Source organism: Hakea prostrata, chromosome 5 (assembly GCF_041222555.1).
Source record: "Hakea prostrata isolate BN-2017 chromosome 5, UWA_Hpros_2, whole genome shotgun sequence".
Lineage (NCBI taxonomy): Eukaryota > Viridiplantae > Streptophyta > Magnoliopsida > Proteales > Proteaceae > Hakea > Hakea prostrata.
In genome coordinates, this window is record NC_142604.1 from 7932660 (window position 1) to 7959531 (window position 26872).

At 39.4% G+C, this 26872-nt stretch overlaps 1 protein-coding gene and 2 pseudogenes across 1 annotated transcript; 2 read left to right on the forward strand and 1 right to left on the reverse strand.

Annotated features, from left to right (window-relative positions):
- The first annotated feature begins 175 nt into the window (after positions 1-175).
- Positions 176-2077, forward strand: LOC149014821 (lysM domain receptor-like kinase 4 pseudogene; annotated as a pseudogene).
- A 3566-nt stretch (positions 2078-5643) lies between these two features.
- On the forward strand, positions 5644-7578 carry LOC149014822 (lysM domain receptor-like kinase 4 pseudogene; annotated as a pseudogene).
- A 1652-nt stretch (positions 7579-9230) lies between these two features.
- On the reverse strand, positions 9231-26195 carry LOC149014823 (protein DA1-related 1-like). Its single transcript, XM_089155072.1, has 12 exons — positions 25956-26195; positions 25063-25214; positions 24646-24733; positions 20453-20591; positions 13314-13434; positions 13088-13171; positions 12142-12261; positions 11844-12056; positions 11596-11658; positions 11364-11482; positions 10343-10401; positions 9231-10236 (listed from the first exon to the last, which is right to left on the reverse strand). The coding sequence occupies exons 1-12, from the start codon at positions 25960-25962 to the stop codon at positions 9914-9916; spliced, it is 1488 nt and encodes a 495-aa protein (XP_089011198.1). The 5' UTR covers positions 25963-26195; the 3' UTR covers positions 9231-9913.
- Positions 26196-26872: the final 677 nt, after the last annotated feature.

Consider the following 26872-nt stretch of genomic DNA (forward strand, 5'->3'; position numbering starts at 1 on the left):
ATATATATATATATATATATATATATATATATATTATAAGAAATAGTAAATGGAATTGGTGTCTATATATATTGGAAGCAGATACGTTGGAACTTTGGGGAGGATGGACATTTCCAACTCTCCAAGGCTTTTCCAAATTTTCTGTCTTCTACCTTTCTGAAACATGAAAACCCAAATGGGTGTTCTTCATTCCCTTGTCCTTCTCTTCATTTTTACCTTGATTTATTCCTCCTCTCTCATTCATGCTCAAGAACCTTACCTGGGATTAGACACCTTTAATTGTGGAAACATAGATAATTCAACTTCTGCTCTTGGTTACTCCTGCAATGGCATCAATAAAACATGCCAGTCCTACCTCATCTTCAGATCTCAGCCACCATATTCCACGGTTCCTTCCATAGCTGCTCTCTTTGGCTCCAACCCATCTCAGCTTGCCCAGATTAATTTAGTCTCTGAGGATGCAACATTTGAAACAAAATTTGAGATAATCATCCCTGTCAATTGTTCCTGTTCTGGTCAGTATTCTGGGGCAAACACAAGTTACTCTGTCAAACGAAATGATACTCCATTCACCATTGCTAATGACACCTTCCAAGGTCTTTCTACCTGTCAAGCCATCCAGAACCAAGACAATACGTTGGCTCCAGACCTCAAAATTGGCCAAAGGATTCCAGTAACCCTTCGATGTGCTTGTCCCACCAACAATCAAACTGATGTGGGCATCAAATATCTACTCAGTTACTCAATAATTCCAGGTGATACTATTTTCTTGATAAGTAAACAATTTGGAGCTAACACCACAGAGATCCTTGAAGCCAATGGGCTTTATAGCAACTCCACCATTTACCCATACACAACTCTCCTTGTTCCTTTAAGAAATCTACCATCCCTTCCTCCTCCTCCTCCACCACCTCCTTCGTCTCCATCAAATGGTGATGCTTCAAGCAATACATTATTTTATGTTATTATTGCATTTGCTGTTGCTATTTTCTTGGTTGTCTTTTTCACATCAACATTTCTTGTCCTCCATAAGCTTAAGAGAAAACAAACTGATCATATGTTGGTCTCAAAGACGAGAAGGAGCAAGGTTTATTCAATTGTCTCTTCAGAATCAGTTAATAACAAATCAGAGGATGAATCCAGTGAGTTCCTTGCGGGTATTGCTCAATCCATTAAAGTGTATAAGTTTGAAGAGTTGCAATCAGCGACAGAGAATTTCAGCCTCGAGTGCTGGATCGGTGGATTTGTTTACCGTGGAACCATTAATGGGGACCTAGCAGCTATTAAGAAGATAAACTGGGATATCTCCAAAGAAATAAATTTACTCTCCAAGATAAACCATTTCAATATTATCAAGCTCTCAGGTGTTTGTTTCAATGATGGTTTTTGGTATCTTGTTTATGAGTATGCCATGAATGGACCTTTGAGTGACTGGATCCATGGGAAGGATATGAGTAGACCCAAGGATTTTAGCTGGATAGAGAGGGTGCAGATTGCATTGGATGTGTCCAAGGGGCTTGATTATCTCCACAGCTACACCGACCTTCATGTTCACAAGGATATCAACAGCAGCAGTATTCTTCTGGACAGTGATTTCAGGGCTAAGATAGCCTCCTTTGGTCCAGGTGGGGTTCGGAAACCACATGGGCCTGCGAAGAAAGGTTACATGGCACCTGAGTATTTGGAGGATGGTTTGGTCTCTACCAAGTCAGATGTTTATGAATTTGGGGTTGTAATGCTTGAACTAATTAGCAGTAGAGATTTTTCATCCCAAGGGGAAGATCTGCACTTACTTGATGTGTTTATAGGAATACTCCATGAAGAAAATGAAGAAAAGCTAAGAGGATTGATAGATCCTCCTCTGGAAGCAAATTATCCTTTGGATTTAGCTGTGTCTCTAGCCAAACTAATAGGGAGCTGCTTAAGTAAGAATCCAATAGAGCGACCAAGTATGGATAAGATTGTTCTTTCTCTCACAGCCATTCTAGCAATTTCTCCAACTGGGGAACAAAGTTTCAATAACAGCCTAGAGGAAGTGCAAAAAGATAGTGCTGTGCAGGTTGTATCCAGTGCATAAGGTTCCCTGTCTGCGAGGTCTAAGGAAAGTCATAATGTATGAAGTCTTACACCTACTTTCCTGAAGAGGCTGTTTCCAAACTTGAAGCTTTAGGCATTAGCTGTATAAAAAAATTTGCATTGTTACAAGATATTTTTATGTATTCTTCATGCTCATCTTCTCTGGCTTCTCAAGTATTTGTATTCGATATGGCTTGTGTGTACAGATTTCGATAAAATTGTAAGGTATGGTCCATTTTATTTGGATCTTTCAACCGCATAAGGTGCAGAGGTTGATTAACATATCAATTTCAGCATAGGAATCTGAATCCAAATTGATGGGGACCAATTTGGCTCTTGATTCTATATTTTGGATCCCTCAATTTGCATATGAGAGATCCTGAGATTTCAGACTTACACGCATCTTGACTACTACATCCTCAAGGAGTAGCTTTTTACATATAATTTAGATATAAAGTAGAGCTTTGCCCTTATCCCTGAGGGAATTCAAATTTGGCTTGTCTTTTGCCAACTGAACAACCCCTTAAGGACATAAGTCGATCTTTTTTGCCTTTTAAGTAAAATACTATAAGTTTTAATGCATACGATTGTAATATAGGATCCTCTTTTTATGAGATAATATCAACAACAACTAGAATAAGGTGAAATGGACAATGAGAGATTTCTTGGATTGAAATATTATAATGAATTCTTGAGGTCTAGTTGCCTTCAAGTTAATGGATTCTTCTATAAAAGTATAGACAGAGGGTGGTCGAATCATACAAAATTAATTACTTAAATTCTTTTGATATTTTAACTAGTTTAATTTGATGTTCGGTACTATCTATTTCACATATTTAGTTTGCAAATCTTCTTCCATTAGATCTCTCAGAACACTAATATTATTCGTGATTATAAAAAATAAAAAATAAAAAATAAAAAATTATTCATAGTCAAGAAATTTATGGTGAGAATCCATAAGTAATTCCTGGGTTTTATTTAAAAAATGGAACAATATGATAGTATTTGGCATGCATTCCGAGAATACATTCTGAACTATATCGCAATCTTGGATGAATAGAAACTTTTGCAGTATGTTAATGGAAAACAAGAAAAATGTTTTTTCTCAGTCAAACGGGTAGATCCATGCCATCCACGCAGCCTCACTCAGTTGTTTTGTGAAGTAACTCTTCATGTAATCCGCTTTTGGACACTACAGAAACAAAGATAGCGATATAGCCAAGGCTTTTTCTTGTTCAAAATTCAAATACTGAAAACAGAGAAAGAAAGGAGCAGTCAAGCAACAATCCCATGCCTTCAGGGATCATCCTTCTGAGTTTAGTTGGACATCTGGATATTGATATTTTAACTTCAAAATTATTGACTGTAGATATGAAATTTGAAGGATCCCATCTGCATGTAGTGAGATAATATAATGGACTTGGACACATTGGGACTCAACAGATCAATATGAGATTTTTTTTGAGTTCTATATGTCTAAAACACCCAAAATCCAAATGGGTGTTCTTCACAGCATTGTTTCCTTGATTTCTTTCGCCTCCTGCTCCACCACCACCTCCTTCCTCTCCATCAGTGAATAATGCTTCAAGTAAAACATTATTCTATGTTATTATTACATTTGCTATTGTCTTAGCTAGTTATTTCATATCCTCATATCTTATCCTCCATAAGCTTAAGATGAATAGAGTTGATCCTATGCTGCTGTCGAAGATGACCTGTTGCGAGTTTTATTCAATTCTCTTTAGAATCAGTCAAAGACACATCAGAGGATAAATGCGATGAGTTCCTTACTGGAAGAGTGGGGGGGGAACCATGAACCTGTGTACTGTGGAGCCATGAATGAGGACTTAGCCTCTATTAAGAAGATGAAATGGGATATCTCCAAAGACAGTCAGCTGTTTATGAATATGAGGTTGTAATGCTTGAACTAATTAATGGTAAAGATATTTCATCCCAGGGAGAAGATCTGCACTTACTTGATGTTTTAATAGGGATACTCCATGAGAAAAATGAAGAAAAGCTAAGAGGATTGATATATCCTTCTCTAGAAGCAAATCATCCATTGGACCTGGCTCTGTCTCTGGCCACACTAATAGGGTGCTGCTTTAAGTAAGAACCCAATAAACCACCCAAGTATGGATAAGATTGTTCTTTCCCTCTCAGCCATTCTAGCTATTTCTCCAACTTGGGAAGAAAGTTCCAACACCAGCTTAAAGGTTCTGTAACTGAAAGATAGGGCCACACACCCATGTTGATACAGAGTCTACCCAGTGCATAAGGTTCCCATCACTACAGGGTCTAAAAAAGGTCATAATGTAGGAAGTCTTACACCTACTTCTTCCATGAAGAGGTTGTTTCCAAATTCGAAGCTATAGGTTGTCTAGAATTTCAAACTCTTATGGTTGTATAAAATATTTCTCATTGTTGCAAGATATTTCTATATATTCTTTTTACTCATCTTCTCCATCTTCTCTTGTTCGTACAGATTTTGTAAGGTTGATCCATTCTGTTTTAAATCTTTCTATTCCATAAGGTACAAAAGCTCATTAATATATTCTGCATTTTGGATGGATATGAGAAATCCTAAGATTTTCAATTTACGCACACCTTTACAGCATGTCAGCACAATGATATGATGATAACTCTGTGGCTTACGAATTCATCAATATATGATAAATATTTTCTTTCATGTGTTAAATGAAAAAAATTATTTTTCCATTGGTGTAATTCTGGGGTCATTATGAACTCCCACACTCATTGTTGCAGACCATAGATTTTTTTTATTCATAGTCTAGACATTTATGGTGAGGAATCCATAAGTAGAATAATTCCTTGGTTTTATTTCCAAGGAAAAGAAACCAAAAAAAAAAAATTGAAAGCATGTAAATATGTTTTTTTATTTATTTATTTTTAATATTTTTGGGAAACTAAGGTTTTCCTCAACAATCTTACATTCTTACATTAAAGGGACAATTAGGCGGGGGAAAATGGCCTCATGGGAATTCAAACTTTTGATATCATACTATGAGGTGTAAATCTTTTGTCATCTAAGCAATCCTTCATGATTTTCAACTTAAAGATAGTCTTAAGCAGGCATTTCAAGAATAAATTCTGATTATATAATGCAATATTGGATGAATGGAGCCTTCAGAAGTGTGTAAATGGAAAACAAGAAAAATGTTGTTTTCTCAATTAAGGGGAAGATCCATGCCATCTGCGCCGCTCACTCAGTTGTTTCATGAAGTAATTCTTCCTGTAATCCGCTTTTGGACACAACAGAAACAGAGATAGCGAAAGAACCAAGGCTTTTACCTGTTCAAAGTTCAAATACTGAAAACAGAGAAAGAAGAAAGGAGCAGTGAAGCAAGCAATCCCATGCTTTCATTGATCACCCTTCTGAGTTTATTTGGAATTCAGAATATTCATATTTTAACTTCAAATCATTGACATTTGGAAGAACCCATCTGCAAACAATGAGATAATATAATGGTATTAGATCCATTGGGACTTTGCAGACCAATATGTGAATTTTTTGATTCTACCTTTCTGAAAACATCCAAAACTCAAATGGGTGTTCTTCAATACCTAATCCTTCTCTGCATGGTTTCCTTGATTTCTTTCTCCTCTGTCACTCTTACTCAGCAACCCTACGAGGGGATGAACTATTCTAATTGCGACATAACAGATAGTTCAACTTCTGTTTTTGGTTACTTCTGCAATTTCGCCAACCCAACTTGCCAATCTTACCTGCTCTACAGATCTCTGTCTCCATACTTGACCGTTTCTAACATTGCTAAGCTCTTTGGCTCCGACGCAAGTCAGCTTGCCAAGGTTAATTTCCTCACAGGGAATGAGATCTTAGCAGAAAATCGGGACGTGATTGTTCCCATCAATTGTTCCTGTTCTGGTCAGTTTTCTCAGGCAGATTCTTCTTATGTTATGCGAACTGGTGACACTATAAACACAGTCGCTAACGACATCTTACAAGGTCTTACCACCTGCAAAGCTATCCAGAATGTAAACAATGTCTCTGCTCCGGGTGTCAAAGCTGGGCAAACGATTACAATACCTCTTCGGTGTGCTTGTCCTACAACAAATCAAAGCTATGCTGGCATCAAATATCTACTTACTTACCCAGTCATTGCTGGTGATACTCTCACCATTGTATCTGGTCTGCTTGGACCTAGCATCACAGAGATCTCTGCAGCTAATGAGCTTCCTGGAGATCAGATTTACGCCGTAACAACCCTACTTATTCCTTATTGGAATACACCAACCAGTCTTATTACATCAAGCCCACCACCACCACCACCACCTTCTTCCATGCCTTCCTCATCACCTCAGACTCCTACAGCTTCAAATCCTATATGGCTCTATGTTGTTATTGCAGTTGCAGCATCAATTGGTATCATGTTGGCTATCTTTCTCATAATCTTTTATCTTTTTATGCGGAAAAGTAGGAGAAGAAATGAAGCTGATCCTATAATCAACATGAAGAAGACCAACGATTATTCAATTATCACCTCCACCACCTCAGGCTCAGTGGAAACACAATCAAATATCGAATCCAGTGAGCTCCTTGCAGGTATTAGTGCTAATATTGCTTCTGTTAAAGTGTACAAGTTTGAAGATTTACAAGCTGCAACAGATAATTTCAGCCCCGAATGCTGGATCAGTGGATCTGTCTACCGTGGGACGATTAATGGGGATCTAGCTGCAGTTAAGAAGATCAATGGGGATGTATCAAAAGAGATAAATTTACTCTCTAAGATCAATCATCTCAATATTATCAAGCTCTCAGGTGTTTGTTTCAATGAAGGGAATTGGTACTTTGTTTATGAGTATGCCATGAATGGATCTCTGAGTAACTGGATCCATGGTAACATGAGCTGGACACAAAGGGTACAGATAGCACTGGATGTGGCCAAGGGACTTAATTATCTCCATAGCTACACCAACCCTCCTCATGTCCACATGGATATAAGGAGTAGTAATATTCTTCTGGACAGTGATTTCAGGCCTATGATAGCCAACTTTGGTTTAGCAAGGTCCACAGAAGAGCAAGAGGAAGGTGCTTTCGCATTGACAAAGCACATTGTTGGTACGAAAGGTTACATGGCACCTGAGTATTTGGAGGATGGCTTGATCTCTCCAAGGCTGGATGTTTATGCATTTGGGGTTGTGATGCTTGAACTAATTAGTGGAAAAGAAGTTGTTTCATCTCAAGGGGAAGATACATTCTTAGTTGATGTATTAATAGGCATACTCCAAGCAGAAAATGTGGAAGATGAGCTAAGAAGATTCATAGATCCTTCTCTGCATGCAAATTATCCTTTGGACCTGGCTCTGTCTCTGGCCAGATTAATACAGAGCTGCTTGAGCAAGAATCCAGGCAGTCGACCCGATATGGATAATATTGTGCAGTCCCTCTCAATAATCGTCGACACTTCATTAGCTTGGGAAGCACAGACTCAACAGCAGTTCACAGGGACTGTTAACTGAAAGGTAGAAATCTTCCTAATTCTTGTAGCATTCCAGAATAACAAGGTGTGAAGTCCATAATGTCCAGTCCTTCTCAATTGTTTAATTTTGCCATGATTATTAACAACTCAAGGTTGTCAGAACACCAAGTGGCTGTTCAGAATGCTACAGATCTCAAGTTGTAAAACTCCATTGCTTCAGTAAGATATTTTGATGTATTCTACTGTACATCTCTTCTTTCTTTAGAAGTCTCTGATCTTGCTTGTATGTATACATGATAATTCAAGTACAAGTTGAGTTTAAATTTGTAACAGTATAGACCTCGCAACTGCATAAGGTGCGAAGTTTCATTCTCCAATAAGTTGAAGGGATGTGTTTTATTTATGAGACCTCTGGTAAAGATTTGAACAAATTGCACTGGCACCCCAAAATGGAGCCCTTAAAGCACTGACACCCCCACTTTATATTTAAAAGAGCAAATTGCACAGGCACCCCAAAATGAAGGCCTTAACAATTGACACCCCACTTTATGTTTAAAAAACACATAGGTCCTATTCCATTAGAATGGTTAGTTATATTATTACAAAGACTATTATACCCTTGACTTATTTTCCAAGAAATCTTACTCATTTATCCAAAAAAAAATAAAAAACCTGCGCACAACCGTGCAACCGTTTTCTTCCACAGAAAACTGACAATAAATAATAAAAATTCCATTGAAAATTTTGAGATTTAGAAGAACTAACAGTTGAAGCATTCTTGGTCTTCTTCTTCTTCTTCTTCTTCTTTTTAAGTTTGGTAACAATCAACACGAAACAGAGACAATGCTAGTTTTTCATTGATCTAAAGAATATCAAAATCTTTCATACCATTCATTAGTCATGACAAGGATTTCTTGGATAATGGTATTCAAATTTGACCTATGATGAACACAAACTACTAGAACTCCAAAGTAATTAAATCACTAGGTTGATTCTGAGGGCCGCCAATTTTTTCAGACTGAGAGAGGAACAAGATTTCAATGGTTCTACAAATAACGGGAATAAGAGAAAAGAATGGCCAAGTGATTTAAGAGAAGAAGGAAAAAACCTAAATAGAAAACTGGAGGTAATGCGTTGTTAGTGATGGCAAGACATAGAAGAAGCAAGTGAACCTAGTGATTTGATCTGAAAGGAGCAAAAGCAGCAAAAGTGCACCAAAACAGAGTGAATCTGCCATGGCCTGGATCATGGGATCACATATGGCCAATACAAGGATAGTGAAGCGATGGACTGGTAACCTAGGGGTTTATTTTTTATTTTATTTTTTTCTCCTCGGTTTAAGGGCATATTTTGGAATTAAAATGAAAATTATCAGTGTTAGATTATGGACTAGTGTGTCACTATATTGCAATCTGGGGTAGCTGTGTTTTAAAACATACAGCTGGGGTGTCCCTCTTTTCTCCATTCATCTTGGGGAGTGAATTGCTCCATTTAACGACCAAAAATTAGCTTGTCATTGGATATATGACGTCCAATTTGTCAGAAAAGACTTTGAGAAATCCGTTTATATACGGATATTTTTAAAAAAAAAAAGTTGGATTCAACTGAATTCAATGATAAATTTGACAAATATATCCAATCAAAATTCATTTTTGGGGTCTCTATACTTTTTAAACAAAGTGGGGGTGTTAGTGCTTTAAGGCCTCTATTTTGGGGTGACAATGTAATTTGCTCATTATTTAAAGATTTTGGTGGGAATGCCCATTGATAATGAGAAAATGATAATTTCTTCCCTCAAGCTTGCTAATGTGAATCCTCCAAATGTTTTTAAGACATGCTGAAGGATATTTGTTGTTGAACAGCTAAAACCCTGGCAGAAGAATGGAAGAATGGAGGGAGGACCAGAGTATGGTCAACAATTCAGGATATGCAGATTATCAGATTGGTTTGGGTCACTATTTGCTTGCTTGCTGAATATTTCCATCAATTGCCACAGATTTTACCTGGTTCCCATGGATTTACTAAGCATGATAATGATTGAACAATAAACATTCCAAAGACTGACAAGAATTTTTCGTTGCCAACTGTAAAAATAGAATAAAGTGTGTAACAACGAGACCAAGGAATGGAGGCAAATAGTACAAAATTGACTTTATTAGACATGTAGCATTAGTGTTCAATGGTATGACAATGACCTGCATCTAAAGGAGACTACAGATATGAAAGTAAAGAAACCCAACAGAAAATAATCAAATTCTCTTCCAAGGATATGTACTTGGCTCGAATGTGCATCAGCCCTAAGCTCTAATATGATAGGGCCAAGCTTCTTCCCTATCATGGGAAGAGAAAAGAATGGCCGAGCCATGGATCAACAGTTAGTATGGGAAACTACCTGTCAACCGAATATGGTCAAGGGTACTCCGAAGTCCATACTTGAGCACTGCCTCATTGCCAGCTCTAAACCCATCCCCATAAGCTGGTGATGTATCAGATTCAATTTGGTGTTTAAAGAAGTCCCCAAGCTTCCTCTCAAACTGAGACCTCATGCCTTTTTTTGATGATGTAGGAGCAGAAGATGACGAGGATGATGTTGAAGCAACAGAGCTGCCAGATCCTGAAATTATCTCTGAATCAAGCCACATGTGAGCAAGCACCTGGCAGATTCCCTCTTCGACGTCTTGCCTAAGAGTACGATAACCTGTGAAACAACCACATACAGATTTAGCAGTTTAACAGAGCCCACCAATAAAAAACATATCAATATCTGACTTTAATGTGACAATAATTATCAAACACAGAAGCACCATTAAGCCGCAGCCACGCATGCATCATTTCATGCGCCAGGATCGAACCAGTTAGCAATCTGCATGCACAATGATTCTTTAATAAAAAATTAAAAACCAAATTAGCAAATAACACAGATTTAGAAACAACTATAATAAGCTGCAGCGGATTTTGTGTTGCTTAGAAGAACTCATGCGGTTATTGCTGGTAACTCACTCCGTCTCACTCTCACCACACACATACAGAAAAAAGACACGGTACTACTAGCTTGGAGTAACCTACTGTAGCAAATAGGGGCAATGTATGTATTTTAAAACTCAAAATGTAGGGACTGTAAAAGCAAGTTGTAAATTACTTATAGTTTCCTTCAAAAAAATAAAGCATGAGCAAAAACTAGTACATCTTCTAACGATTGTCAACTGAGAGATCTGCTCTCTTATGTCCTCCAATAAATGTCTCAAGGTTGCTGTTGTGCAACTCTTAGTGGAGTTTCATTCTTTTGTCAAAGCATTTAGAAACATAAACAAAAGATTGTTTTGAAAACAGGAAGAGGAAATATACTAAAAAGAGAAACCGACTGTATTTGTTTATTTCCTTTTTGATTCATTGGGAGGGAAAAAGAGACATTGGTCATAAAAATTGGAATGCAGTATTCCAGAAAAAAATATTCATACGAACCTTTTGCCAATAAATAACCCCAAAATAGAAAGTGCAAGGTGCCATATGTCAACATCATGATTGAGTTGACCTGGCCAGATCAAAAGTGAAGAGAAAATCAAAACATACTTAACTGTCCGGCTGAAATGTGCTTAAAGAATAACAATTTATACATAACTAATTCTGCAAAGGTATTTGTCAATAGGGTAGGGTGGAAAAACGCCTATGGTCTTGCATAATCAAACCCTTTATTATGTTCCAAAGCTGTAAAATCCCAAATTCCAAGTTCTTCAAGGACCCAGAGCAGCACTCAGAATAGCTGCTCTGCAATAGATGCTGAACCAAAAACAACAAAGCTGCAGATATACAAATCTTAGCACTCACCTTGGGAGGCCATACAAAATGAGAATGGCTGTCACTTCACATCTGCGAGTTAGTCTATAAGGCTCGGTTTTCATGTCAAAGATGCGGTTTCCTGCTCCAATTCTTGGTCTTCTCAAAATCTGGTTTGCATAGGTTGAACAGAAAAATACTGAGATTTCCACCAGAGGAACATATTTGTCAAAAGAGCACATAATCCCAGTTTTTTAGAGTCATTTTACAGAATCATCCTTACAGTGCTGACAGTCTGCTCCTCTGACAGGCAGAGCCCCCGTGTTTCAGGCATGTGATGATGACCCTGCAAACAACAAAGAAATAAGGCACAAGAGAATAAATCAATTACAAGGGATATAGGGACAAAGGAAAAAAAATTTGGACAAATCTCATTCGAGTTTGGGGGGGGGGGGGGGGGGGGGAATGAAAAAACACTGCATAGTTTGCTCAATTACAGAAACAAGATGTGTGGGATTTATCTCTATTTACATGTTTTTCTCCTTCCATGGCCTCATTCAGTGCCAGTCTCTCGACCAAAAGCAATGGAACTTGCTGTTCTATTTTCATATTCAATCCTTCATAAAATTCTTGTATGTCAAGGTAAAGGGGTTGGCATTCACTAGTATCCATGATTGCTGAATCCAGACACTCCAGACAGAGCTTCCTACCATCATCTAGGGTGACATATCTCGTGTCCCTTGGCTGCAAATGAAAGAAAGCATTTAGATTAATATGCCAAATCCATGGAAGTTTAGTAATCTTCCAGAGGTAATGTATTTCAACTGACCTCCATCCTTTCACAACTACAGCAACGTGGAGTTCCATCATGCTCATGTGAGGGGCAATATTTTTGTAACCAGAAAGGATGTGCTCTGTATTCAATGAGACCCATAGGATTTGTAGGAATCTGTAAAGGATGATCCAATACAGAAACAGGATGAAAGTGAGTATGAAATAATATGAGGAACAAAACTAGCAAATATAAACTTGTTTGCCGTATAATTAATATATTATGAATTAATAACTGCTAACTTAAAAGTAATTTTACAACAAAGCACTTCATTCCATTGGTCCATAGCTTAATCCTGAAGTTTTTTTGACGACCAAAACCAATATTCCATTTAGTATCTAGATTTGCATTGGGAGTAATTTAACCATTTGAAAGTTATCACATTTCAACTATTTTAATATTATTTCACAAACCTTTCCACATCTATAAAAATGTAGTCACTAACAGCAATTGCAACAAGAGATGAAAATTTATTTTCTCTGCCCGTATATGACACAATTTAATGTGGGGATGATAAATTTTCATCTTCTTATGGACCATGACGTTTTTCCCTAAGAGCCTCCACTGATATTTACACTCATTACCTTCTTCAATCCAAATCATAATTAATTTTTCAGTGGCAACAGAAACCTCCTACACTGGGTATGCCCTTTTTAAGCTTCAATTGTTTATCGTTGAATCCTCTTTCACTGCAATAATTTTTGCTAACAAGTCTCATCCATACATCTTTACCAGGATTAATTGGAACTATGAGAAAATCCAAAAACCTGAACCTCAGAAGGCCCTAATACGCAATATAAAACCTTCTCCTTTTGAGTCACAACTAGGAACAAATGAAAAATGTTTATCCTGAATGGAGAAAAATTTTTCTTTTTGGCTGAGGGGGAAGGGGGGCAGAGTGGCTCAAGATACTATCATCCTGTCACAGAAAAAAGGTACTTACAAAGTGCTTACAAACATCACATTTTGGATGGTAGTGCTCCTTGTAGCAAGACTTGTGATAAGGATAATTACCAGACATTGAGAACTAGAAAAGATGAAAAAGAAAGAAAGAATTAGCCTGACTATTATAATCAAACAAAATTGCTATTGTATTGACATAACAACTTGTAGCATAAAGAATCAGCAAGCAATTGGAGAATTCTTTTTTTCAGTTATGATCCACACACCTCATAATCTGAAATGGGCAGATTGCAAGCATGACAGCGGAAACATTCTGGGTGCCAAACTGCACCCATGCAACTCAAAAACCGTCCATGGCCAATCTCTGTGTTGCAACCAGCACAAATCCTATGCAAAATTGATTTAATCAACAATTTCAGTTTCACATAGGAAACGCAATGGATTCAAGAGGAACTAATGTTAAAATGATATCACTAAAACTTTAGGAAAATGAAAGAATATATGTTAAGTTCCACAAGGAATTCAACAGTTATGATTGCCTATGGGTTAAAGAATGAAGTGTGAGAATTTGATTAGAGGCCATAAGCCCTTGGTTCACATCCACAGTTGGCAACGCATCGTCTTGGGAACAAGCCAGATCTGGAAATCCAAGGCATTTTGTTTTGGTTTAATTTTTGCTTCCTTTTCTAACATTTATGTTTGGTTGAGACTTCTTTCTTCAACGCCATTAAAAGGCACCCTGTGCGCCCCCCCCCGGGGGATGGGATGCCCATCAGAAGCATTCTACTCAATAGCATGAATAAAAGTAGATATAGGGTCCCACACATACCGGACCAAATGGAACCCTAGGTAGCACTAAACGAAAGTAAGAAAAATTACCAAAATACCCCTATACTTGGACGAAATTAGAGTTGCTGGTAAACCCCTTCGCCCTCATTTGGTGGTCCTGGATTCAGTTTACATCACCTTGTTTGATGAGTTAGTTTATTATCAAAGAAGGCTCTGTCAATGTTTTGTTAGCTTCGAATTATTTGTACAGCGTAACCCTTAAGCATTGTCGAGAGTTTGTAAGACCATTATTGATGGTAGTGGATATTTTACATGAATTAAGTTCTAACAGTTTTTTCCATCTACCAAGAAGGTTTTCCATGTTAAAAATTGGTGTTCTTGGTTATCCTGATTTGATTTATCCATGTTATTAGCTTTGCAAACACATGGTTGGCATGAACCTCCATCAATCACAAAAAAGTGCAAAGGTTTGCTTCTCCTAACAGATTGATCAAATGAATAGCCGTATGCATATTGAAGAAAGTATACAAATTTTGGACTGAAATCTCCTTGCAAAAATTTTATAAATTGAGAATGCAAATGACCAACATTGGTTTGATTTAATTAGGAAAAAGAAATAAAACTAAAGAATAATCCCCAAGTTAGTTTTGCATTTTCAAAGAGACTGGAAAGATTTTGCAACATTTGGGAAACCTAAGAAAGAGGCAAGAAACATTAAAGATATGGGATCAAGGTCCTAGCCATGGTACAAAATTCGGTTAAAAATGCGAAACGAAACCCATGAAGACTGAAAAAAAATCCTCCGTTTGGGTCAAAACTGTCGAAATTTCGTTGAAACTTGTCGAAACCACAAAACATGTCGAAACCTAGTTCAACCAAGCTGGACCAGCTGGTTCATGAGAAAAAAAAAATCCCAAATTTCGTGGGAAACATGGGAAATTTCGTGGAAACCTGGGACTTTTTCCTGTAAATTTTGTAGCTTTCACAAATTTTCAATTTTTTTATTTATTTCATGTTTCCCCAAATACCACAACAAATACCCCCTCCATCAGGACTTCCCTATCCAAATTGTGTATTCCCTCAGACTGGTTATCTTAAGCATGTTGATGACCAGACTCATAAAGTTACAATTGTCGATTACTTTAACAACCATAGGCATAAAATGTTATGGAATGTCTATGTTCATTGGTTGGAGGAGAGGATGTTACAGGCATAATATTGCTCAGCTCATAGGATGGATCGACTCTTGGCACTCCTCTTGGCACTAAGTTGTATTTTCCTTTTATTGTCAGCTATTTTGAAGTTAGAAATTATATATTGAATGTTATGTGCTTAAGTAGTTAAGTTTATAGTGTACTTTTCGGACAACTCTATATTGATGTTATGTACATTGAATGACATATCTACTTTTGATTTTTTTAGCAAAATACAGCCAATGTATTCTTTATACTCTAATTAGCTTAAATACAGAATCCCACCCCAAAATACTCTCTAAAACCTATCAAAACTTGATGTCGAAACTTATACGGAAAAGTTCTCAGTTTCCTCGAAATTTTCCAAGTTTCCACCTAAGTTTCCCATTTTCACCCGGTCGAAACTTGAGTTTCCCTCGAATTTTTTACAATGGTCCTGGCCTTCACTATTCTTACCTCAATAACCAACAGAAAGGAGGGTAAAAGTTTAGAAGAACCTTTTGACAGTACTAACTCCATCTAAGCAATATTCACCTGTTTGGATGTTAAAAGTATGCTACATGGTCTATTATCAGATCGTAGACTAGAACTCTGCTACAGGCCACAAATTTTAAATTGTCACATCTCAAAGACGTCCAAGAAGCATATTTGTGCACCAGCAAAACTGTTAACCGAAGGAGTGATCAAATGTATTACAAACCATAGGCATGGTGTGGGACATCCATGGTAGAAGATCTCGCTCTCGAGAGAGATCTCGCCACCTTGAAAAAGAGAGATCTCGACCATCTCGGTGAGATCTCGGTCGAGATATACAATTTTTTGGCGTCAACTCGGTGGCCCATCTCGGTGGGTTTTAGGGTCCCAATTGGGTTGAAACTTGGTATTTAGCTTATTTAAGGCCTTTTGAACACGTTGGTGGCCTTGGATTTGTCAGAAACAACCCTATGTATGATTTCTAAGTCTACCCATAGTATGAAACCGAAATGTAGTAGGATTAGGGAATGCAATGTTATACAACATGTAATATAGATCAAAAGGTACGCAACATCTCAAACACCTTGAACTATGTTCAGAACTGCATTCGATGTTCACAAGCTAGTAAGTTTTATAGAAGCATAACACTTTTTATCAAGGATGACCTGCTGTGTCCGATGACCTGTTTCTTCCGATGACCTGCTGTTTCCGATGACCTAACCACCTTGTTTCTCTGCGTCCTTGGATATCTTCCATGGCTTCCCCGTTTTCCCAATGACCCTCCTGATAATCTCTCCGCCCTCCCTCTCCCCCTAACCCTCCCGCCGACTCTTCCTCGTTAAACCCCGGAGCTCCCTTTTTCTCTCCACCATCATCACCCTACCAATCGACCTTGACCTCACCTACATTCCTTCCACCTCCAGCGATCCCATCCCTTAGCTCACGCCCTCTCGCCTCTCTGCTGTTGGTATCCAGCGATGGACCTCGGCAGTCCTTGGTCAATTCCTTGGTCCCCCTCCCTCCTTTGGTATTCTTAAAACCTCCCTTACCAAACAATGGAAAGCTCAAGGTCTTCTCGGATATCCATCTTATTGATTCTGGTGTTTTCCTGTTCAAATTTGCCTCTCCACCGCCGTTCTCGTGCCCTTGAAGGGTCTCCTTGGTTTGTGGGAAAATCCCCTATACTCCTAAAACCCCGGACCCCTTCTCTTCCCCTCGGAGGCCCCCGAAAAGGCTGGAATGGAAGATGAGAGAAGGAGAAAGGAGAGCAAAAGTGAATATGAACGCTGTCAGGAGACGGTGAACTCAAAAGATTTGCCTAGTGTAACTATTGCTGATGATCTTGGTCTTAAGTACAATCAGATAATGCTACGATGAAACCGGTGATCTTTGCGGTTTGGTATGAACATCAGGGATGGCTCCAAGAAAGCAAAAGCCGCCTCGCTGCTGTGGTTAAGGACCCTAAGGCGGAGACAAGATGGAAGCCAAAGAGAAGAAAGAGAGAAAAACGGAGGAAAAAAAAGAAAATAGCCACGGGATGGAATGGAAAAAGAAAGAAGAAGAAGAAGAAAGAAAAAGGCGCCGGGAGAGAAGCAAGAGACGAAGGAAGGAAGATAAGAAGGGGGGGGGAGGCGATGCGAGCCCATAAGGAGTAGAGGAGAACTTAGAGGTTGAAGATGTAGGTAGGAAGTTTCAAAAAAAAACCACCAGGGACAAGAGAAGAGAAAGGAAGAGGAAATCCCTGAAAAAGGGAGGAGAAGCAAAAACCCACAAAAAAGAGAGCCGTAACAAAAGAGAAAAGGTTTAGAAAAAAAGCCACCAAAATCAACCCAGGAAAAAACAAAAAAGAAACCCCCGGATCCACGGAGAAACTGATAGATCCATGACCAAAGGAAGCCCGATATATGCGAGTTTATTGTGTGGAATGTTCGTGGTCTTAATGCTGTTGCTAAGCAGAGTGAAATCAAAAAATTCAGAACAAAGGGACGGAAGCAAGGAAGGGACGGGCAAAAGTCAATGGGAGGATTGGACGGGACGGGACCAGACCACCCGACCCCAAGAGGAGGGAGGGGGGACGGCCCCAAACCTAAGGTGAAAAGGATCAGAGAGGGTGGGGGAAATAGATGATCAAGAAAGCAGACGGGTGGACAAAGGAAATAGAAGAAGAGAAAGAAGACGCCCGGCACAGGGCTCCTCTGTCCAAACCAAATGAGTGAAAAGCTCCGGGGGAGAAGGGCACCCCGGGGAGGAACAAAGGAGGCAGAGGAACACGAGAATCCCAGGGTGGAATCTAGTACAACCAGACCAACGAGGGAGAAGAGAGGGCCCCGAAATCGTCTCGCTGAAGAAAGTTTCTAAAAGGCTAGAATTAATTGGCTCCAACTGGAGACTAAGTCTCACGCCTCTAAAGCCCAAAAAACAACCCATTCGGCCTCTTCTAGTAATGGTTCTTGGATGACCCCTGATCAGGGTGGAACAATCTGGTTCCGGCCCGGTCTATCAATAAATTGTGACCCCCTCCTCCCTCTTTTCTCAATTCCTCAGTGAGACGAGCAAAAGGCCGGCGTGTTAGTAGGATCTCGGGGGACCGAGGAAAGTGGAGTAACCGTCCCAAAAACGACCCAAGGGAGGGATGCCCACTCAATCACAAATCAAGAAAAAGAAGGAAGAAGATCAGAAGGTTAGTCCAACAAGGCTTATCTGGTGAAGTATGGGAAAATCTCGGGAGGTGTAGGGTGAAAGAAGCCGGACAGGTTTGACGATCGGGGAAGGGAGCCCAGGGATCTTTCTACATGGATGAGGTGATCACAAGACGAGCAAGGCGGGATTCCCCTGGTTGAAGAGGGCCCTCCTCTCTGGCTCGAGGTGCCGTATCCAGAAGAGATCAACCAATTCCCCATCCAAGTGTAAAGACAACCACACGCGTGAGATCTCAGATCTTGCAAGTGAACCCCAACTCACACGCCTCCCAAGACGGCCGGCAACCAAAAACCCCTCTCGGTGGGAGCCGGGTCAAACCCAATCTGGGTAAGGGGCTCCTCTGTGACTACCTTGGTCTCCTCATCCGGTAGGTCTCGATCATGCTTGCCCATGTGGATCAATCGAAAGCCAACGAAAGGAACTCGTTGCGGGGTGGAACATGAGGCCCAATCTTCCACCTTATGGGGCACCGATCCAAAGCCACGCGAATGGAACTCTCTCGGCTCCATGGAAAGGAGAAGTGGTGCACAGGGAACATTTGTGACCAAACAAGGGGTCTTGGAACAGAGAATCCAAGATGTCAATCGCTGCGATGCTCAAACTCATTTGGAAAATGTCAAAACCAGACTCTATCTGGGTTAAATGTGTTCAATTATCTTCCAAACGACTCTCGGAGTCCTATCCTCCAAACCTCGGTTGGAGAAAGCCCGGACAGCGCATCACATTCAAATCCCTGGTTCACTCGGCGATCCTGGCATCCGATGGGTATCCCAATCTCTTTCTCCGACGGTATAGAGACTGATTCCCAAAAAACGCCTTCACATTTTATCTCAGTGGTTCGGGTCCTTCCCACCATTGTCCAGAAGTTGGAACTCCATCTTCCTTTCCCCACGATAGAGTTATTTGGATCCCCTCTTCTTCCAAAATATTCACCACTCGGACCGCTTGGAATTTGTTTCGTTCTCCCTCCCCTCCCCCTCTTTGGCCCCCATTGGTTTGGTTCAAAGGTCATATCCCTCGCCACTCTCTTACCCTTTGAGAGCCCTAAACACGCCTACCAACCGGCATTCCTTGCTACCCCCACATCCCCGTGAACCTAAATTGCATTCTTCTGGAATAGCCCCGAGGACATCGAACACTTGTTTTTCTCTTGCCCTTTCTCCAGTGCTCTTTGGAGAAAAGCCCTTAATTCATTTGGCCCGCGCGCGATCATTTGGGTTCATTAGGGACTGGTCTTGGGTTTTGAGTAACTTCTCGGGTACCTCTATTTGTGACCGAATAGGCAAGCTTGTTTTGGGGCTCAGCCACATCGTGGTGGGAGCGAAACCTGCGCTGGACTTCTAAATCCCGATCCATTGATGCTATTTGGAATGCTATTTATTTTGATGATCCTCTAAAATTTCTGCTTTTCCCTCCCCCGGTTGTTGACTCCCAAGGAGTCATTGTTGTTGCGGGGCCTCAACCCAACCATCTCCTTGATCCTCCGAGGATCTTTCTTTGTATTTGTCTTGTCTTTAATTGATTAATTATTCATCCAAAAAAAAAAAAAAAAAAAACTAATAAAAAAAAAAAAAAGAGAAGAAAAAAAAAAATCAAATAAAAAATAAAAAAAAAAAACATTCTTAGGGGGGGAACATCAATTTTTATAAAAAAAAAAAAAAAAAAAAAACAAGAAGGGTATAAAAAAAAAAAAAAAAAAAAAAAAAAAAAAAAAAGAGGGGGGGAGGGGGGGTGGTGGGGGGGGGGGGGGGGGGGGAGGGGGGAGAGCCAGCAAAAACAAAAAAAAAAAAAAAAAAAGGGGGGGGGGGGGGGGGGGGGGGGGGGGGGGGGGGGGGGGGGGGGGGGGGCGGGCCGGCGGGGGGGGCGGGGGGGCGCCGGGGGGGGGGGGGGGGGGGGGGGGGGAGGGGGGGGGGGGGGGGGGGGGGGGGGGGGGGGGGGGGGCGGGGGGGGCCCGCCGGGACATCAGCTGATTTTTGGCCTTTGCAGAGTTTGAAACCAAGATAATGTGTCTCAACTGATTCTTTCTGTAATTTGCTTCTTTGGAACGGTATGAATTACTGGTTAGGTGACTGTTTACCAGGAGGCAACCCCTTACTATAAAACCAGATCAGTACTTCATGCATGTATCTCGCAATATAACATATTAACATAACCCAGTTTCATATAATTTGAGCAACCCAAACAAGCAGCTCACAAAACAAGAGCAGATCAGAGAGATTAGCACAGTGTTGACATCAAGAACAACATACCTGAACCCCGTTGAAAAAGGAAGGTAGGGAATAGGCTGAAACATATTTCCATTTTCATGACGTGGAGGGGATTCAATGTTCATACTTTCTTGTAGTGCTCTAGCCAGCTGTTCATCTTCCTCCACGTGAGATTCACTATCTGAGAATTTGCAGAAGTGACAACGTGAGAAGTTTATCAACATAAAAATGACGTAAATAGGACCATAAAAGCACCAAATATTGTTATCAACTCGATATATAATTAAGAAGTCAGCAGTTAATATCACCTTTATTCCATAATATGAAGAAAGAAAGAAAAAAACCCCTCTTTTTTCCTTAACATACCCTATGTGATGGTTGTTGGATCACAGCCTTCAATGGTCTCACATATGGAAATCAGTAACAAAGCAACCAATTAGACCACCTAGGCTGCACTGCCCAGAACCTTGTTCATAAGTCATAAGCCTAAGCTTATTAGCTCTGATTTTGTTGTTGGTATATTCCTTTTTGTTTCTTCGGCTTTTGGTTTTTCCCCCCCCTATTTTTGTGGGAGGGGGGCTGGCAGCGGGAAACATACTCAGCTTTCTCAGTTCATTGGCATGTTTAAGGTATTTCCCTCAAGTCAAGAACATAATCATATTATACAGTCTGCAAAGTTCTCTGCTGGAAAGACAGAAAAGAAAAACCTATCAAGTCAGGCTCTTCAGCTACAAAGCGCAAAGTAAATATCAACGTCGTAAACAAAGCCTATTAATCAGAAACATAGTATTCATGGTGCCCACAATGACCATGTTGCAGGCTTGAAACAAGAAAAACGGCCTCTCTGCAGTACACTGTGCATCTTTGCACCTCCCAGACTATGCAGTAGACTGAGCCTCATGTGCTTGGAAGCTCTTTCACAAATCTACAACTGTTTAGGGATGAAGGAAACAAGTAAGCCACACAAAAGTGTCTCAACTTATCAAGGTATTTCCACACTAAATTAAGTCCCATATCCCTAACTGATCATATAAAAGGGAAAATCCAGGTGTAATTTAATAGTGGAATATCAGGTATCCAATCTTATGCTATCAAGCAGAGCAAAATACAAAACTGCGAATCAACTCTGGCTTCTTGTATTTCCTACACTGTGTTAGACCACATAGTGATTAGAGTTCCACTGAGGTTATTCGTTCACAAGTGAAGCAATGCTACAAAACATGGTGCTGCCTGTGGTCTATCTGCAGAACAGCCCATGGCTACTCAAATAAACCGAAGAAGGAAAATGTTGGAGAGACTCAAACTACTGACGATCAAAACCTAGGCTTCTCAAGATGAACTTAAATAAGTTAATTTATCCTATGCTCCTATTGCTATGTAAAGAAGTAATTTCAGTAGCTTCAGTAATTTCACTAATTATTTTGCTAAGGCATCTGGCCTTGCAGTTGCAACCGTCACCCCTTAAATTTCACAACTCAACATCCTCATTTACGTAAGTTTTATCTCCTTCCTTGTCCAGGTACATATGCATAAATATAACTTTAATAAATGGCACAAGTTCTGCATGTTTTTATGGCAACAATATAACTCAACTTGGCCTTATCCCAATTAAATGGGTTGGCCGAATGGATCTTTATGCTTCAATCAGTTCCATTCAAAGCCATATTTGTTACAAGGCCTAAGATATACATACCTTTCCTCACCACATCTCCCCAGGTCATTTTAGGTCTATCTCTCACTATTTTAGCTCTGCAAATTTGAATGAAATCACTCCTCTGTGCTGTAGTATCTAAGGTCTCCATTGTGCATGACCATGCCACTTTAATAATTTTCAGCTTGATATGTATTGGTGCTACTCCAAAATAAGCTCTATGTTCACTCTCCTTCCTAGTTTTACCACAAACCCACCTCAACATCCTCAACTCAGCTAGATTGAGTTTATCTATATGATATTTCTTAACCATTCCAAACTTCTGCCCATAGATCATCATTGGTCACATGACAATACCATCAAATTTTCCTTTAAATTTACAGAATACATCAATGACCAAACGCTCAAAATGCACCTCTCCACTTCATCCACCCTATCTCAATTCTTTGTGTAATATCCTCCTCAATTTCTCCTTCTTTATTTATTATTAAGCCCAGATACCTAAAACAATCACTTTTAGATTCTCCCTAGCATCAATCTTCACACCCCATTATCCATCCTAGTGTACCTAAAGTTACACACCACATACTCTCACATGTAGCCTCAATAGGGAGAGGGCCAAAATCCAAGATCAAATATATGAACAACAGTCAAATTAGGGTTTGCAAAACCCTGCAGCTAAGGGATTCTAGGCTGTCAAGGAGTTTTAGGGTTGTAGGCTGGGTATATAGTTAGAGCTTATAGGTTTAGGGTTCTTGAAGCATAAACCTGAGCCTTGTTATTTTCAGTTTCAGAATCAACTTCCTGGGGTTTTAGGGTTTTGGAATTTAGGGTTTCTAGAAGGTAACCAGGGCTAGAATTGGGGTCCAATGCTAGAGGGAGTGGGGGGTTTTGATTTTAGAAGGGAAGGGAATTCTGTGGAGGGAATTGGGAGATATGAAAATGTAGGGTTTTAGGGAAGAAAAGGAAGGGCCAAATGGGGTAGGGGAGGGGAAATAGTAGGGTGCAATGGAGGGGAAGGCTAGGGATTGTTGCTTACCAGGCTAGAAGGCTGGGGATGAAGGAAAGTTGAAAGAAGGCAGACCAATTAAGCTGCCGCAGGAGATTTCCTGTACTTGAAACCCTAAAACCCTACTTGATCCTTGATCTCTGCTGTAAACCTCTTCAATAATTTTATCCATCACACCATGTTTTATTCCAGGCATAGATAGTGTATTTATAGCTTTTATTAGAGACTCTAATGGTATTCAACTTTTAAAACAAAATTTTAAAATGATATATATTTTAATAGGACTTCTACTTAATATAACTATCTCAACCTAGACTGTCACTGACTCAAATAACAAACTAAAAAGAGAATTAGACTCCTAACAAACTCCTGAATATAACTAGACCCAGCTAGGCTTGAGTAGGACTGCCAAAGTTACCAAAATACCCCTGCTGTCGAATCATGTTTCTACGCTGCTGGGCAGCAATCCGAGGCCGTCTGTCGGGCCTTGGCACGCGACCTTCTTGGGATGGGTGTGGGGACCTACATCAATCTGCTGTCATTTTGCTTGTCATAAAACCTCTTGCTCCAAAGCAAATCTCTAAAATTTGGACTGGGCATTAATTCTTGCTTTCGTCTCATTAAGCAATACGATATCATCCGTAAGAAACGTACATCAAGGGAACTGGTCTTGAATGCGTCTGATTCATCTATGACAAGCAAAGACAAATAAGGCTTAAAGATGATCCATGATGTAACCCAACTGTCATTGGGAACTCACTACCTTGTTCCACACAGTTCTTACAATAGTCACCAAACCATTATGCATATCATTAATTATGTCTGCGAATTTACATGAAACACCTCTCTTTTCTGATACTTGTCAGATTAAGTTTCTATGGGTAATGTAATAAACTTTTTCTAGGTTAATAAATACCATATGGAGATCCTTCTTACATTTCCTAAATGTTTCCACAAGTTTCTCAATCAAGTAAAGAACTTCTGTTGTGCAGCTACCTAACATAAAACAAGTTAGTTATATATCATAATAATTTTGTATTCCATTTGAGTTTCAATAACTCTCTCCCATAATTTCATGGTCACCAAATCGGGATTGAAGCAATGATCAAATATGATTACTGGTAAAATATCAACAATTCTTTAGACCCTATGCAAAAGGAACAAGCTCTACTTTGAGAATGATCTCCATTATTAACTTAGGTTTCAAAAAGCAAGCATTGGCCATATATTTGCAGATCAGGAGGAGATTTAGTGTCGAAGTACAGTTTTGAATCAGAATAGAGACCCCCCCACACACACACATCAGAAAAACTGAGCATTAAAGGAACCTGCTCAACCTTCTGTAGGGAACTATTCCAGTTGGGTTGACATAGCAACCAATTCATGTTTTGCAATACAGAAATATTTCTTTTGTCCATGTGAAGTCAAATCATAGAAGGATCGGTGGTTCATCAAGACAATTGAACCAATCAAATCAAAACCTCTCCTTTTTTTAAGTCAATGATCGACAATGTATTAAGTAACACAAAGAAAATTAAAAGTACATGGATAAATACTGAAAGAGATATGACTCACCAATCACACTTTTCCCTTTCTGCTCTTCTTCCAAAAGTGAAAGAGCAATTGCACGATCAATGTCTTCGTCATTATCTGACCATGCATCCTACATTAGGTTTCCAGATATAAAAAAGGAAAGGAAAATATTAGCTGAGCAATAAGACAATCAAAACCTGAAAAAACAAAAACTGAGAGTTGGATGCCATGTTCTACCATCTAACAAGTGATGATGGGAGAAAATGAGCCCCAAAAGGAAATAAATTAATAAAAGAAATCCATCCATGTCAGGCTCAAAGAGATCATAATTTATTTCAACAGCTAACTTGGGAAAGTGTAAAATGTGATACTTTTCACATAAATACATGCAAAAACAGAGAACCTAATCAGACACAACAATAGAAAAAAGTATGCCTAACAAGCAGCAAAAAGAATTACCACTGTGGTAGAAGGTTCATTCCAAGCATTGTCATCCCCATATCTGCCATGATACTGCCCTTCTGAGATTTTATGGCTGGAACCTTTGAAAATCTTGCTCAGCCAACCCATAATGCAGGATGCTACAGGCTCATGATCCAACAAATTTTTGCCTGCAAAACATTTTTTCAAGAACAAGAAATATACAAGTACAGAAAAGAAAAGGGGACATATATTTTCTGATAACAGCTCTAACGCTCATAATCATTCACCAATTACAAGCATTTTGAGAACAGATAAAAGGAATGCTAAATAAATAAATAAAAGAGGCCCCAGAAATATCCAATTAGTTGCTGAACAAAAATCATGTATAAAGTGCTGAAATATGAGAAACTTTCACATCTGGAACAAGTTCACAGATTTTTCAATGAATGTTCCCAGCTTTCAAACTCTTCCTGACAGACCTTCATGTGTGAACCCAAGATGCCACTGTTTCAATGATCAACATAATGTTGATAGCATCCCAAAATTATGCCATATCAGAGGATGCACCACTAGCAGTATGATGCCTCAGACGAAACTAAAGCATCACAATTAACAAAATTTCCTAGGATTCTTTAAGGTCATGTCTTAATTTTATGTGCCTTCTTCCTTGCTCCAGAGGTTGTAGGTTGAAGCCCAACTTATTGATAAGGCAGACAAGGGGAAAGCTTGCAGACTTCAAACCCAGCCTGAGCAGCTACATGGCAGATTTTTAAAGAACAGTACTAAAACCAACCAGGCAAGCTGTTGTGAATTCCTCCACATACTCTGATTCATATAGAAATGATCTAAACCCAATTCATCCAGATTGACCTGGTACCCATATTTCAGCGAATCTAAACATAATTGAAACAGAAAAACATAACACCCACCAATCATGTGGGACTATCGGCGTTTCCAACTACTTCCAATTCGAATAAGAGGTTGGTAACAGAGTTCGCTTGATCAAATTATTTAAATTCTACCAACTTCATATGAGTAGTTTGCTACAGAGATAAAAGGAAAAACACAAAAGGAAACAGATTCTTCCAGCTCAGCGTGCCCATATATTAATGAGCAAGGATAAAACTATTCTCAATAAAAGGAACACAATTGAACATTGATGGTTAATAACTCACCTGAAACGGATGGAGAATCTCAAAACGGGAAGAAGCAGAGGATACCCAAATCAAATAAGGCTAGCTATACTCGAAAGGGTTGTCAGCGGTAATATTTAGAGTCATAAAAGATATTCCCCACCACCCAGTTCCTTTAATCTGGTGAGTGATCTATAAGAGCAGAAAAAGTTCAGGAGAATCTATCAGAGAGGGAACTGAAAAAGATTTTGCAAAAGGGAAAGAGAAAAGGTCAGAAGATAAACAGAAAAGCAAGAAGAAAAAATAGATCCTCATTTTTTTTTTAACAGAAAATATGCAAAGGAAGGAACTTGCCAGGAAAGAAAATCAAATAGAAAAGAGAGATGAAAGGGTACGTAGATTTTACGCAAATACAGGTCAAAAGGGGGAAAAACAGCACTTGCAGCTTCCGTTTCCTCCCTACTTTCCTTGAAAAACCCAAATAAAATGGCATCGATTAGGAACTCAGAATTTTCTACCAATTTAGAAGCTATTTTGCATGTGGGTCCTTCACCTGTCTTCACAAGAACCCAAAAACTCTTCCTAGTAAAAGTGTAAAGAGAGAAACCTGAGCTTTAAAAGCCTATTTGTGGCGTGGGGAATAGAGGGTTATAGACAAAGAAGGGGGAAAATTTTCTGCAAAAAAAGAAGTAAATCGGATTCTCTGAGCAAGC